Here is a 15,933-nt window from a genome sequence, read left to right as displayed (position 1 = left end):
ACCTAAGGACATTTTGGGATTTTCAAAGGTACTCTAATTACATAAGGGTGCATTAAGAAATTGCCTTTGTCTTCGTATAAGTTTAAATTTACTTTTAAAATTTGTATTAAATAATTTCTAAATATGTATTAACCAAAAATTTAATAAAATAAATTTATTCTTTAAAAAATATTAAATAAGAAAAAAATCCTTGATTAAATAAATAAATAAATTTATTCTATATAAAAATATTAAATAAATTAAATAATAAAATATTTTACTCATCATTGCCAACTCATTAAAAATAATTTTTTCTGTCCTAATCATCACTGCCACGTTTGCAAAATTGGAGGAGGACAAACAAAATTCCAAAGGAGGTAAATTTGAGGGACCAAAAATTTGATTTTTAAAATGGGAGACTAAAAGTTAAAATTCATCAAACTAGATGGACCAAAAGTACATTTAAGCCTTAAATTATTATTAAAAATATAGTTAATTTGACTACATGCACTTACTATATTTTTAACATGAATTTGTTAGAACTTGAAACCACAAGGTTGAGTAATATGGAATAATTGAGTGTGGAGAGGGAGAGAGTGAGAGAGAGAGAGTGAGAGAATTAGAGAAAATATTATTGAGGGTAAAAATACACATTAACATTGATTGAGATACCCTTTGGGTATTTATATAAATTACAATTGATTCGGACACAAGTAACAAAACTGAAAAAATTGAAACTAACTTCCTGTAATCGGATACAATTGTTTCAACTATTAAATTCAACTTAGTGGTAACTGATTACTAAAACACAGTAATCGGTTACATCTGTTCTAACAACCAAAAACACTACACCTATATCCGGTTACAAAACACAGTAACTAGTTACAATACTTGAATTATTATTTTTTCACAACAAAACACCTTAATTCAAGTGATATAAGTCTTCCATTGCCCGTGTTCTTCTTCATCCTCTCGAACACTTCAATTGTGACTCCTTTGGTCAACAAATCGGTCACTTGGTCTTCACTTCTACAATATCTCAATCCCATCCTCCCTTCACTAACAAGTTCTCTCAAGTAATGAAACTTCATCTCAATATGCTTGCTCCTCCCATGTGCAATTAGGTTCTTAGCAAGGTTTATAGTGGAAACGTTATCAACCATGAATGTTTTAGTGTCACCCTCTTTGTTGCCCAACTCCTTCAATAGATTCATTAACCACACGGCTAGGCACACACATAACAAAGCGGCAATGTACTCGGCCTCACAAGAAGGGAGTACTACTGATTTATTCTTTGAACATCATGAGATTTGTGTTTCACAAAACATAAAGATGTATCCAGCTACATAATTTCTATCATCTTTATCTCTACACCAATAGGAATCGGTAAAACCAAGAAAATTGCATTTTCTGCTTGTGCCTATTGCGGGAAAATATAATTTCGCAGCCAATAGATCCTTTGACGTATCTCATAATCTTCTTGACTTTTGCCAAGTGAGACACATTCGGCCTCTCCATGAATCTACCCACAATACTGACACTAAACGCCAAATTTGGTCGCAGATTGCACAAGTAACACAAGGATCTAATCAGCCTCTTATACTGAGTTATATTAACATCTTTCTCATCCTTATTCTTCAACAATTGCAGCCTTAGTTCAGTCGGACTAACGGCCTCATTGCAATCCTCCATTTCGAACTTCTTCAAGATATCAAGCGCATACATTTGAGTTATCCAAAATATGTACAAGGAAGTCTCAACTAGTGTGGGGACATGGGGAGATGAACGATTTTTCCAGAACAATAGGATTGCAAAAAATTTAACTCTAAGCCCTTACCTTTTATTACTTTAGTTTTGGGTGTATTTATGGAACACATCCAAGAGCTAGCACCATGATGTATGTTTTTGCAGATGATATAATTTTACTTAGATAGTAAAAGGAGGAGATAAATGAGAGGTTGGAAATTTGGAAATGGGTCTTTACGAATTTCGTCTAAGCAGAAGTAAGACAAAGTATATGGAATGTAAATTCAACAAAAGGAGAAACATTTCTAACATAGAGGTGAAAGTTGGAGATCATACCCTACTAAATGTCACATAGGTTAAATATTTTGGATCCATAGCACAAAATGATGGAGAAATAGAAGGAGATGTAAATCATCAAATTCAAATTGAGTGTTTGAAATGAAGAAAGACATATAGTATTTTATGAGACATGCACGTACCGCTTAACCTAAAAAGAAAATTTTATTGACAATTGTAAGACCAACGATGTTGGACGAGGGGTAAAGAACCTATAGAAAAATAAACTATTTGTAACATAGATGAGTATCTTGCGTTTGATGTGTTAAAATTAGACAAAATAATATTAAAAATGATAATATTAGAGAGATGGTTGATATAACACTTATTGTAGAAATAACGGTGGAACATACGAATCGAAAGCTTGTGTATTATGTAGTAAAAAGAATATATCATATAGAAAATAATCAAAACAAGCATAAATTAAAAAAAAAACTATTAAAGAATATCTTAAGATTAACAAGTAAAATAAAAACATTTTTTATTATAAAAAATTAGTATGTAATTTGATCCATGCAGCTGACGTCTCTTCCAAAAATAAAATTTATTAGTTGTTTTAAATTCAAAATTATAAAAGTCATGAAAAAAACAATTTTATTTGTAGAGAGATCTTTACTAGTATTTGTCACGGAATTCAGTAGGAAGGTTCCCTTAACTGCCACTATATTATTGTTAACGAAAATTCCTAGAAACAATTTGACCAAACACAACACAAGCCAAACAAATTAGCTAATGTTTATTCATTTCATCATGTGATTTTCTATCAATTAACATTAATAAATAAAACATGTCTTTTGACCATAGTATGCCGAGGTTGACTAGTAAAACAAACTCTTCTCTCAAAAACATCTCTATAACCTCTTATGTTTTCCAAAAAAAACAATCAGTGTTTTGTGTCTGTGTGTCTGTGTCTTCAACACAACTCTAAAAATGGAAAATAATAACCACCAATTCATGTTCCTTCCCTTTCTTATCTTCTTCACCTTTCTCATAGCTACTGCTTCTTCTGCATCATGTCCTATAGATCTCAGCTACGTTGAAACCTTTCCATGGGACACATCAACCTGCAGAGACCCAATTGACACACAACACTGTTGTCAATCACTTCTCAGTCTTATTGGTATAGGACTTGCAAAACACCTCAAAGAAACTCAACTCTTTCAATTCCCAAATGAAAACATTTCCTCAGCATGTTTACAAGATTTCAAACTCAAACTTTCATCCTTAAAAATCCAACCCTCGTTAGTCCATACTTGTTTCCCAAACTCAACTCAGTTTGTCACCAACACTTCAAGCTGTGCAGGTATATCAAACATCACTGACTGGAAACAAAAAGTTGGTATGATTAGTCCTTTAGATACTTCTTGTAATGGTGATTTGAAATCTGAAACCACTTGTAGCATTTGTACTGATGCTGGTTTTAAAGTCACTTCTCAGCTTACAGATATTGATCCAAAAAATTCAACCAAGTGTTTTTACTTTTCAATTTTGTATGCTATTGGTATTGTGAATCAGTTTGGTCCTACAGATCCTGCAGCAGCTGCTTGTATACTTGGTATGCCACTTTCATCAACAGGGTCATCAAATAATGGAAAAGTACTGAAACTTGTTTTTGGTTTATTAGGTGCTATTGTTGGTGTTGTTCTTGCTTTTGTGTTGATTCTTATGTATAAAAAATGGAATAAGATGAGAAGGGAAAATCTTTATCACAGGTCAGTTGAAAACAGTGTTAGAGACAGTGTTTTGCCTAATACAGGAGCTAAATGGTTTCACATATCAGAACTTGAAAAGGCTACAAACAAGTTTTCATTGAAGAATAAGATTGGTCAAGGTGGTGATGGTGTTGTGTACAAAGGAACACTTTCAGATGGAACTTTGGTTGCTGTGAAAGAAATTCTTGATTTGGAAACTAGAGGAGATGAAGAGTTTTGTTATGAAGTTGAGATTATAAGCAAAATTAAGCATAGGTATCTTCTTGCTTTGAGAGGTTGTTGTGTTACAAGTCATAGTGTGAGAGGTAAGAGAAGGTTTTTGGTTTATGATTACATGCCGAATGGAAGCTTAAGCTATCAGCTATCAGTTAACGGTGCTAATAAGCTAACTTGGCCACAAAGGAAGAATATTATACTTGATGTAGCTAAAGGGCTAGCTTATTTGCATTACGAGATCAAACCGCCGATTTTTCATCGCGATATTAAGGCGACGAATATACTTTTGGACTCGAAAATGAAAGCGAAGGTCGCTGATTTCGGATTGGCGAAACAAGGTAATGAAGGACAGTCTCATCTAACAACAAGAGTGGCAGGAACATATGGCTATTTAGCACCTGAGTATGCTTTATATGGACAGTTGACAGAAAAAAGTGATGTTTATAGTTTTGGTATAGTGATACTTGAGGTAATGAGTGGTAGAAAAGTGCTTGATACAATGAATTCACCAGTTGTTTTGATAACTGATTGGGCTTGGTCACTAGCGAAATCCGGAAAAGTCGATGAAATATTTGATCAATCAATTAGAGATGAAGGGCCAGAGAAAATCATGGAAAGGTTTGTGCTTGTTGGAATTCTTTGTGCTCATGCAATGGTTGCATTGAGGCCTACTATAGCAGAAGCACTTAAGATGTTGGAAGGTGATATTGATATTCCTAATTTGCCTGATAGACCTGTGCCACTTGGTCATGAATCTTTTCAATCTTCTCTTTTGAATGGTATGCAACAAAGTGGAAGATCAACACCTTTTACTTCATTTTATTCTTCAAATATGAGCTCATTTAGTAGAAACTGAAGAACCAGTTTGATAATTTGTTTGTGCAGTGTAGTGTCTAGTTTAGATTAATTAGGATTTTTCAGAAATTATTTGAAGGCTCAATTGAACCTTCCAAGTTTTAATATATAATGTGATGTAATCATAGATACCTTGAACTATTTGTATACACTACATGTAGTTTTTTCCCTTAGTCTTATCTTTTTATTTTGTTTATGAGATGACTTATCTTTTTATTGATGTATATATAGTTGTGACAAGGAAATTTGAACCAATAAAGTTTGTATAAACTATGTTTGTTTAAGTTAGATATTTGACCACTTAACTAATTTAAGTTGCTTTAAGCTATGACCTACTTTTGGGTGCTATACCTACTTGACACAGCTGGTAATAGAAACGATAAGTTTGTTTTGGCAGGGGCCGGAAAAGTTTGACCAATTACAAAGAATTCTATACTTTAGTAGCAGCCAAAGGCAAACTACCTTTCAATTATGTCCAGCTAAGATTCCTAATTCTTAACGACTTTGGACTATGTACTTATTAATTAAACTTAGCCAAGACAAAATCCAAAGTATTTAATTTCATAATTGTTTAGGAATTAGGATCAGCTATAGGATCAAAACACTGGCAGGCATATAATTATTTAATCCAACAAGCATTTATTGGATCGCTAAAGATCAAAAATGACCTCTTAATTGAGGTAAATACTAAATATTTTTTATCGGATGATTATTTACTGTAAGATTTAATTAGACGGTCCTCCACGTCTCACGTAGAAGCATGCAGAGTAGTTCTAACTGTCATTCATGTATAAAAAATATCACGTGATGATCACAAGTATGTTCTCACCATAACTCACTTAATCACTTTTTCTGCATCTCAATAACTTAAGTGTTTGAGCGTTAACTTTGTATGTCCGCCTACTATTGTTGAGCTAGAAAGAACTCATTAAAGCTCCAGTCGACTTCACATCTTCATATCCATTATTTCCATTTCTTATGCAAAACAGTGACACCATCTGTGAGAAACAACTTTTGATTCTCAGAAATATCCATGATCAAATCCTTCTCATTCCAAAACCACAAAATGGCCATTGTGATCTTGCTCGAAAAATATGATGATTTATGATCCGGTTGTTTAAATCACCATGGTTTCGTTTACCTTAGAATCATCCTTTCACATCAATATCTCTCTGATCAATGGTGGACCATCTAGTAAGGGTGGCTCTTCAAGATCTCTGGCGTTGATTAGGAGATAGGAAGAAAACAAACATATCTTAGGGTTCTGAGACACCGATAAGGTGGACGGGATTCCCAATACGGCACTTCCATTGGCTGTAATTGCTGCTATAATGAACCACTAGGTGTTAAGGATCCTAATGGATGACGAGAATTCTTGTGATATCATATACACCAATGTTTTTGTGAAGTTAGGGTTACGTGATCATGACCTCATACAATATGAAGGAAGAAACCTTCTGAAATTCAACAATTCTATCACTCGTCCTTGCGGAGCCGTCAAATTACCAATTTCTGTCGGAGAATGGAAGACACGACACAACATGACGACACACACTGAGGCACGTTGTTTGTTTAACCCTTAGCCTTTCTAGCCATCCTTTACTTTATGTTTATTCTTTGTGAACCCCATTGAGCCTTAGCCTAAACCCCTGGTTAACCCGTAACCATACACTTCCTACCCTTGTTCGACATGATTGTTGTAAATTATAAAGTGTGCAAAAAGATAAGTTTGGGGTGGTAATCTGTAGAGAAAGGGTAAATGCATAAAAAGAAATAAAAAAAGATAAGAAAGTAAGAAAATGAGAGGCGTGCAAATGTCCTAACAAAAAAAAAAAGAAAAGCAATTGCCATGACTAAAGACTCTAACATGCTCATAAAAAAAATTGAGTGAAGAAGAGTCAAAGTTGAATAAACCCCCAGGTTATGAGTTAGGCACAAAAATGAGAAAAACAACATGAATGCCAAATTCAAAGCCCTTTGTTATCCATTTATTTGTCTATCCTACCGTACCTTATCCCTGTTACAGCCCAAAATACCTCATATAGTGTGTGGAATCTGTTTGAGTAGTGAAGATAAAATACATTCAAAATTAAGAATTGATATTGCATACTTTGGTACTATGAGTGCAAACATTTAACCCCGAGAGATCTGGTGAGAGTGTGAAAAAGTTTGCAGGTAAAGAAGTTCTCTGATGTGAAAGTGTGGTAAATAGTTTAATTCGGGAAGCTAGAAGCTTAATCGGGAAGGAAGAAGGCAAGTTGCAAAAGACACAGACTGTGTTGTGGAAAGGAGAAATTTGTGGGTGACCTCTGTTTAGTCTCAATACATTATTTGAGGACAAGCAATGAGATAAGTTTGGGGTTGTGATCGGTCACCATTTCTATTAAGTTTATGTCTTTCATCTGGCACAAATTCATCATTTTAGTAACACATTCGGTTGTTTTTTATTGCTTTCAAGTTAAGTTTATCATGTTTATAAATTTATAGTATTGCATTTTGTTTAAGTTTATGTCAAAATATCCTTTTTATGCCTTTGTTTGGTAGTGTTAGTATTGCAGGTTGATGCGTGTGATCAGAGGAACTAATGGCAGGATTTTAGGGACTCTAGAAGGCTGAGAGATTAAAGTTTTGGAAGGGAAGATGACACTATTTAACTTAGTTTGTGAAAGGGGAGAGACACTTTTTGACGTACGAGAGAAGAGAATACGATAGAAGATTGGAGAAAGCAAGGGTTTGGGAGAGAAGAATATCTTCATGAGCGGAAGCAATTGAAGATTCAATCTCCTCCAATTTCTTGTAATGTCTTTATTCCTTTTTTTCTCTTTGAATACTATGAGTAGCTAAACCCCCCAATATTAGTATTAGGGGGTGGCCCTGATCTCACTTTGTAATGACTCTGAGTTTGTAATTGCAATAACAATCATGTTTTTCGTTGTTAATTTATTCTCTTGATGTTTTTAACGCTTTTCCTTTCGTACAAATTGGAATTGATGTATGATTATCATTTAGGTTAGACCACCATTGATAATGCTTTCATGAGAATATGTTATAATAGATATTACCTAGGACTAGGGATACCTTATAGCAACCGGATATTCTTGATAATATAATTGCTTGATTTCATCCTAAATTTCTAAGGACTTAGGGTTTAGGATGAAGGATCAAAAGTTTTTTCACTATGGACTTAGGATTAAACAACCTTAAGAATCGGTAATTGATTATTGAAAATAAGTTGTTGCAATAGAAGTTCCAAAGTTGTTACAGAGTAAATCATCCACTATCCCTAGCATGCTACTCATATTTGTTAAAGAGTCAATTTCATTTACTACTTATTTTAATTTTCGCTAAGTGATAATCACCAAACAAAACCAAATTGAACTTTTTATTTAATTGAACCTTGAATTGAACCCATTATTCCTACATAGTCCGTGAGATCGATATTATAGGGATTTTCCCTATTATTACAAGAGGCAAAATAATACACTCGCTATTTTACCGATCAATTATTTGGCGTCGTTGCCGAGGACTGCCATAATATTGAGTTTAAGTTGAGTTCAGTTAGAATTTTGTTTCTCTGCAACTAAAATTTTATTTTTCTGTATTGTTAAATTCTTGTTTTTGCTAATCTGTTTCTAATCCTTGTATGCAAGGAAAGCCCTCAGCTAATTTATCTTTTGACGCAGAACCAGAAAGAACATTACACGCTAGACTCAGAAGAGTTAAGCAAGAAAGACTAGTAGCATCCGAAGGAAATCCAACAATACCTGAAAAAGAGGAAGAGGTTTTGGTTCATTCAGAGCATTCTGATTTAGACACCGAGACAATTCCTAAGACAATGGCAGTTGATCCACCACCACCAGTCGAGAGACTTCTTGGTGATTACGGTGGAAATAATGCACTGGCTGGTCGAATGAAAATATTGAACCAACCAGTGAATGCAGCACAATTTCAGCTGCATCCCAGCACCATAAATCAACTTGAAAGGCGTTCTTTTCTGGAAGGGAGAACGAAGATGCAAATAAACATCTTCAACGGTTTCTCACTTCAAGGTTTTGGAGAGCATTTCACAATGAGATGAGAATGGATTTGAATTTGAGTTGGGCAAACAGAGAGAACTATACAAACCACTGAAGACATGTTAAAGGCTTGTATTCTGGAAAGTGGTGGAAGTTGGAAAGATCATTTACCATTGGTTGAGTTTGCATGTAACAACAGTTACTACTAAAGTATCTGATAAGTGCAAATTGTAGCTATTTTTGCATATACTTTTTAGTGCACTTATCGACTCTTTGTTGTTAATTTCGGTTGAATAAACCCAACTTTTATGTAAATACGTTTAGTTTCTATATACTTGTGTTTTTTATTCCTTTATGTATCATTTGATAGTTTTCTATTCATTTTGTAGGTATTGAGGCGTATTTGGAGCATGAGCAATAAAGTGTCGAAGACACGGCTTCAAACGCGCGATTTTGAGCAACGGAACCAATTCATCATAGAATAAGGCTCAAAATAAGGATGATAAAAATCATCAATTTGATTTCGATTTTGTCATTGTTTTATAGAGCATTGAATAAGCTTTCCAACGCTTCGAACCAGATGCAAATCGAAGTTACGATTCTCAAGTTATGGCCGAAACAGTGCAGAAATTTTTGTTGTTTCTGGTGTGTTTCGTTGGGCAAATTTAAGGTTCGCCACGCGAGCCTGAATGACCAAAAAATTGAAAACGTTGTTGTGTTAAGCCGTCGGGAGAAGCCGTTTTGCCGGCGGGAAAAGCGGTGCTGACAGAAACACGTTTTAAGGGCTAAAAACATATTTTTTTTGTTATGGTTTGTGTATTTTTTGCTCCCACTCCATCACCAAACATTTTTTAGGTAGATTAGCTTAGAAAACAACTATGGAGCTTGTATTTGGATGATCGGAGGCGGATTGATCATCAATCGGAGCTGACAAACCGGGAGATTTTTGGTCATTTCTCTTCTTCTTTGTGTATTTCTCTTTGGTTGGGTTTTGTATATGATTTTACTTTGAACTCATGTATATTTGTTGATCATGGTGTTATATAAAGTTTGCTTTACAAATATTTGTTGATTGTTGTCTTAGATTTTTCCTCTGTGCTAGGGATTTGGGTTGTTTTAGAGATAGACTTCTTGAATCCTTATCTAGGATGATTATTTGTTAGTTTCTGGATTTTAGAGATAGATTTAGAGCTAACAATCTTTATAGGTGTCGAAGCTTAATGCTTTTGTGTTAGTTGTGTCGGTTGAGAGATCGTTGATACGATTGATATGGATGTCTGCTGTGTTGTTGAGGTGTGCTGAGAGATCGTCGCCGAGATGATATAGTAGTTATCTCTACTTTGGGTTAGAAATGACTTAGAGTATGAGCGATGTCGGATGACATTGACGAGTATTATAGGTTGAGTGTAACTGGTTGATAAGTTTAAGTTTGTGAGAAGTAGATTATATACCAGACTTGAGAAGTCTCTTCTTTCCGAAGAATGAATTCTTTTGTGTTAGTATTTACTTTGATGTTTTCATATTTAAATTCATTCAAAACCAAACTCATAACAATGGAAACTGTTGAACGGAATTTCAATGCACTAGTCCATGTGGAGACGATAATTTCCCGGATAAATATTTCCAAAACTTTTGTTGCTTGCCGCTTTACTGCTCCAACAGTATCGGCATGGAACCATACGAAGCCTTGTATGGAAGGAGATGCCGATCACCTCTGTATTGGTCATAAGTTGGCGAGAGGGGAATTCTTAGACCTGAAATAATTCAAGAAACGACGGAAAAGATCAGGATGATCTAAGAAAAGAAGAAGAAATCCCAAGATCATCAGAAGAGTTATGCAGATAAGAAGAGGAGACCCCTAGAATTCCACGAAGGCGATCATGTGTTTTTGAAAGTAACTCCAAGGCTAAGGTTGAAAGGACCGTTCAAAACACGCAAACTTAGCCTGAGGTATGTGGGACCTTATAAGATTATGAGACGGGTAGGTGAAGTTGCATACCAGTTGATGTTGCCTCCTTCACTATCCGGGGTGCATGGCGTCTTCCATGTATCTCAGCTTTGAAAATTTATACCAGATTCATTTCATCCAATCCTTCCGGATATGATTGAAATAGAACCAGATCTTTCCTTCCAGACGCAACCCAGTCGTATTGTGGAATATGCTAGTAGATCCTTGAGGAGAAAGGAGATACCACTTGTGAAAGTATTATGGGACGCATCTCGCCCATAGGAAGCGACATGGGAGTTAGAATCGGAGATGCGAGAGCTGTCCCCTCATATGTTCTAGTAAGTTTTTGATTTCGGGGATGAATTTTATTTAAGCGGGAGAATGTAATACCCAGTATAATTATCACCTAAGAACTATCAATAAATTAATTGATGAAGTCATTAGAGGATAATTGATACTAAGTTATTGAATTGGTCTAATTGTAGAGAAATTGACTAAATGGGTAGTAAGCAGGTATTTAGACATTTCCACTCTTAAGTAAGCTCACTTTAAATCTTTCTAAAATTGGCATAGATTTAATTTCCTCTCACCAATCCTATTTTCCATGAAATTGCATCAAATATATGGCATAATTAATGATTGAATCTGATTAGAAAATCTTCTTCAATCAAATATTGGTTTACCATCTTAATTATTTGACTTATATTATATTTTAAATGAATAGAATTCACTAAAATATCAAATAATCATCATAAATTCGTGGCCTTGTGATTGGATCTCTTTTATGACTTGAGGAACAAGATTGGATCATAAAATATTGGGTCTCTTTGCAAACAAATCCATTTTGACCTTTATTTGCTTCATGCACCTCACCCAAAATTAACCAACTTTGACAAGGCGTATCTCCCTCAATTTTTAAGGTATGGAAGTGTTCTAGGACTTTTTGGAAAGCCCAAGATGTCCTCCACGATCCACTTTGGAACATTTTTTCTATTTGAAGATTTTATCTTAATGATATGGGCTTTGACAAAAAAACTGCTTTTGGTTGACGTTCAAAAGGACCTGTAATGTTTTGGCTCATATCTCTTAGGCGGAAGCATTTCTTGACCTTGGGTCCAACATCAAAGTTGTAGAGAATTTAATTTCCTTTAGAATGAGCTTTGATTAGGGAATTTTTGATAAAGCATGAGAGACCTATGGCCAGTCAAAGTACAGTTGACGTTTGCTTAGAAACCCTAATTTAGTAACTTGGACTTTTGTTGATTTATGAGCTTTCCTTGAAGAATAATGATCAACCCTTGATCGAATGATGAATTTTACTTCAAACTATTGTTGTTGACCAAAAATCAGGAGTTTTGACCGTGATTTGACCATAATTGACTTTTAGGTCAAACTAGTCGACTGTTGACCATCTGAGCAATTGAATGAGCACCTTTTGGAATTGAAGCTTGAATTTTGGCATGGGAATAGTTTAAAACCTAATAATCCATATGAAATCCATGGGAGACCTTGATTCATCAATTTTCTTAAGAGAATGTAGAACCCTAGTTCATGAGGTCTTTGATTAGGAGAGTGTGTCTTAGGTTAACCCTTGAGCCTTGAATCATTGTATGAGTTTGAAAGTGAAATGAGATGGGCAAATTTTGGGGTATGACAAAATGATATGTTATAATGATTCTTACCATGATTCTATGTGTGGGTTTTGAATTATAGCATGTTTGGTGGAAAGAATGTGAAAACCTAACTTTTGGGATTTGGATGAAATTCATAGATTGACATGATTAATGAGGTTTTGATGAATCTTGTGGTACATATGAGTTGTATATATGATATGTATGTGAACTTTGTGCGCAATTTTGAGCTGGAACATGGATTTGGGTGTTGGGATGAGAAGGGGGTTAAGCTGAACTCGTGCAGAAAAACGTTTTTGACGTGTGTTCGTGGCACGAACATGTGGTGGCGGCGCGAACTAAGTCAGTTTTGAAACGTTGGCTACTGACTTGTGTTTTGCGGTGCAACTGTAGGGTGGCGGCGCGAACTGTGGGCAGAATTGGGAAAATTCAAATATGTGTAACTTTTGATTAGTAACTCCTTTTCGTATGCCGTTTGAAACTTCGGGAAGCTCTAATTGATGTATTTCCATTGTATACGCTTTGAATATCTTTGGAAATTCTTGTGAATCTTTTTCTTGAATTATATTGTTGTATGATGTAATTGTTGTTGTGAGATGAATTGTTGTTGTATGATGATGCAACCTAATGACGTGATAATGACGTGATGCATTTTTATGAATGTTGGTGATTTTGTTGTTGTTGAAGTTCGACATTATATTGATGATGTTTGATGGTGATTTTGATTGATGTTGTGACGTATTGTCCATGTTGTATGTGTTGTGTTGGTGTGGATGTTGCATTCATTGTGTCTCATTCATTTTCATAAGCGACGGTGGCCTTTTGGCAAAAGCGACGATGGCCTTATTAGGAAATAGTGACGGTGTGCCCAATGGCAAAATTGAGACGGTGGGTGTAACACCCAACTTTCCCATTTTATAAAAATACGGTAAAATAATAAAAACTTATCAAAGTTCACAAACACAAGTTGAATGTCACATCATTTCAAACCAAACAGAATATGAAGTCTCAATTACTTCATCTATTCATTTCTCATTAATCAATAAAAACAGCGGAAATATTATTATTTTTTAAAATAATCATGGCACATTTGCCAACTTATTCCAAAACTCCACATAAAATCGTGGTCCTCAAATATTTGAATCAAAAACAGATACGTAACAAAATTCAATTAAAAATAACAAATAAAATAATCCCAAAAACATCCCGTGTTACGTATCAGAGCGAATCGAACTAACAACACGGAATACTTCCATAAAGCTATCCTAGACTTCCACTGCTATTCTTGAGTACCTGCCCATTTCCCATGGTAGGGGAAATATCAGCAGAAAGGGTGAGTACTCACATACCATTATAAAAGATATAGGAACAGATATAATAACATAATTCACAGGTCGAGGTTTATGTTCACATAACATCACACTGCATATACAAACTTCATTTATTCAAACATTTGTCACAATATCATAAACAAGTCATCACAGATCCATTCATTTATGCAACTCCACAATACACACATGTTCCTTCCAATCACAACTCAACAGACATATAATAATAATAATAATGACAATGCAATGGGACTCAATGACTTGACACAGTGCATGTGGTACCAAAACATCGTGGTTCATGACCACAGTTCCCGTCGGAACTCTCGACCCCTTTTTCATGGTCCAGTGTGACCCATATTTCATGATCACACCCACGACCCATGTTTCATGGTCAAGTATGATCCTTATTTCATGACCGCACCAATTCATGGTTCATTCAATCGAACTCGATTCCTAATAGAATCCGGATAATTTGCATACACTCCATTGAGCAACGAATTATCTCCACCACGACTCCACAATTGAGTCCGGGCCTACTAGTCATCTACCATATATTTTCACCTAGCAGTCTCAATGATATGTTATGCAAATGCACAAACAATACAATATGCATAATCACAAATAACAGCATGCATATCACACGATCCTCCTGATCACTCGTAAGCCATACGTTTACCGTAATTCACAAAGAATTACCATTGTTGTGCTAAGACAACACACAATATATAATTATTCAATATAATTCGCTTACACCGTGTATACCACTCACACGCACATTATCACAACATAACACATCAACTACATCAGCATGCACACAATGGTAGCCCTTAACAGCCAGCACAACAGCAATTTAATAACACAACATCAAAATCATCATATACTTCACATAGCATGTATTGCATATTTAACCACGCACATCATTAAAGCATCATCATCACATCATCATGAAAAGCATATCAACATCAATAAAACATCACCATAATACCATCATTTGACCTCACAACATCATTAACACAAAGTGGACTACCGGTTTAATTCTCAAGAAATAATTTAACATTTTCTCAAAATTTTCCACTGTAAAAATATCTCACATCACTCATTTTATTTTCCCAAAATAAATATTATCTCGTTAGCTTTTCGACACTTCAAACGGCTCGTCAAACGGACATACGGAACACAAGTTATGATTTTTCAAAGTATTTCAATAAACCTGACACTGACATTTTATACTGACACCTTAAAAGCACATTAGACCTTATTTGAATTTAATTCTAGGACTTGAAACCATTTTTACAAGAAAGTACACTGTATTAGGTTTCTCCAGGTTCGAACGGTGAGTTAAACGGACACCCGAAACTCAAGTTATGAATTTTTGAAGTTTTATAAAAATCCTGTATTTTTCCTGCGAACAGCTCTCGGATTCCCACTCAAATCCCCTCAAAATCTCATCTAAACATCACTATAATACAAATTAAATACATAGCAACTTATATCTATCATGTATCAACAATTAGGAACCTTAAAACATGATTTCTAGCACAAAAGTTTTGAATTCAAGAACAAAAGCCCTTTTCAAAATTGTTCGTAACTTCATTCCGACTCTGACACGCGAACACGCAACAACAACACATTTATATCATACACTTCATAATCATACAATCTCATAACAACAATTGCAACCAATTATCATTCCAGCAACAATCATCATAACAACATAGAATTTATAAATCAACAATCATCATAATTATCACATAACGACAAATCCCTAAAACCCCAAATCATATCATTATACCTAAACCTATATCAAGAATAATAGCATGGAAACCCCCCTTACCTCGTGTGAGATATTGGATCGAACTCTAGTATGGTCGAAGGGTAGCTTCTTGGTTCGACAGGATTAAGCAAGAAGTCGAAGGTTGTTCACATACTTGTGTCGAAGATGCTAGGGTTGTTAGCATGTTAATTTAGGTTTTAGTGTTTAAACCCTAATTTGTTAAGTTAGCTTGTTTATTAAGTTGGCTTGTGTAATGGGCCTTGCTGAAAAAGCCCATTAGTTAGTATGTTAGGTTTTATTATAAATAGCATACTAGTCTCTCATCGTTGCTAAGGCTGCAAATCCTAATTTAGGGTGAGAGAGGTTATTTGTTATTCTTGTAAACTTGTAAT

General features: G+C 34.8%; 1 protein-coding gene across 1 annotated transcript; it reads left to right on the top strand.

The window, feature by feature from the left end:
* The first annotated feature begins 2,828 nt into the window (after positions 1-2,828).
* On the top strand, positions 2,829-5,017 carry LOC131596013 (probable receptor-like protein kinase At1g11050). Its single transcript, XM_058868560.1, has one exon. It carries the CDS (start codon positions 2,992-2,994, stop codon positions 4,843-4,845), a length of 1,854 nt encoding a protein of 617 aa, XP_058724543.1. The 5' UTR covers positions 2,829-2,991; the 3' UTR covers positions 4,846-5,017.
* The last annotated feature ends 10,916 nt before the right edge of the window (positions 5,018-15,933 follow it).

This window comes from Vicia villosa, linkage group LG4 (genome assembly GCF_029867415.1).
Source record: "Vicia villosa cultivar HV-30 ecotype Madison, WI linkage group LG4, Vvil1.0, whole genome shotgun sequence".
Taxonomy (NCBI): domain Eukaryota; kingdom Viridiplantae; phylum Streptophyta; class Magnoliopsida; order Fabales; family Fabaceae; genus Vicia; species Vicia villosa.
The sequence above is the reverse complement of the archived record's forward strand: the minus strand, read 5'-3'. Positions and strand labels throughout refer to the sequence as shown.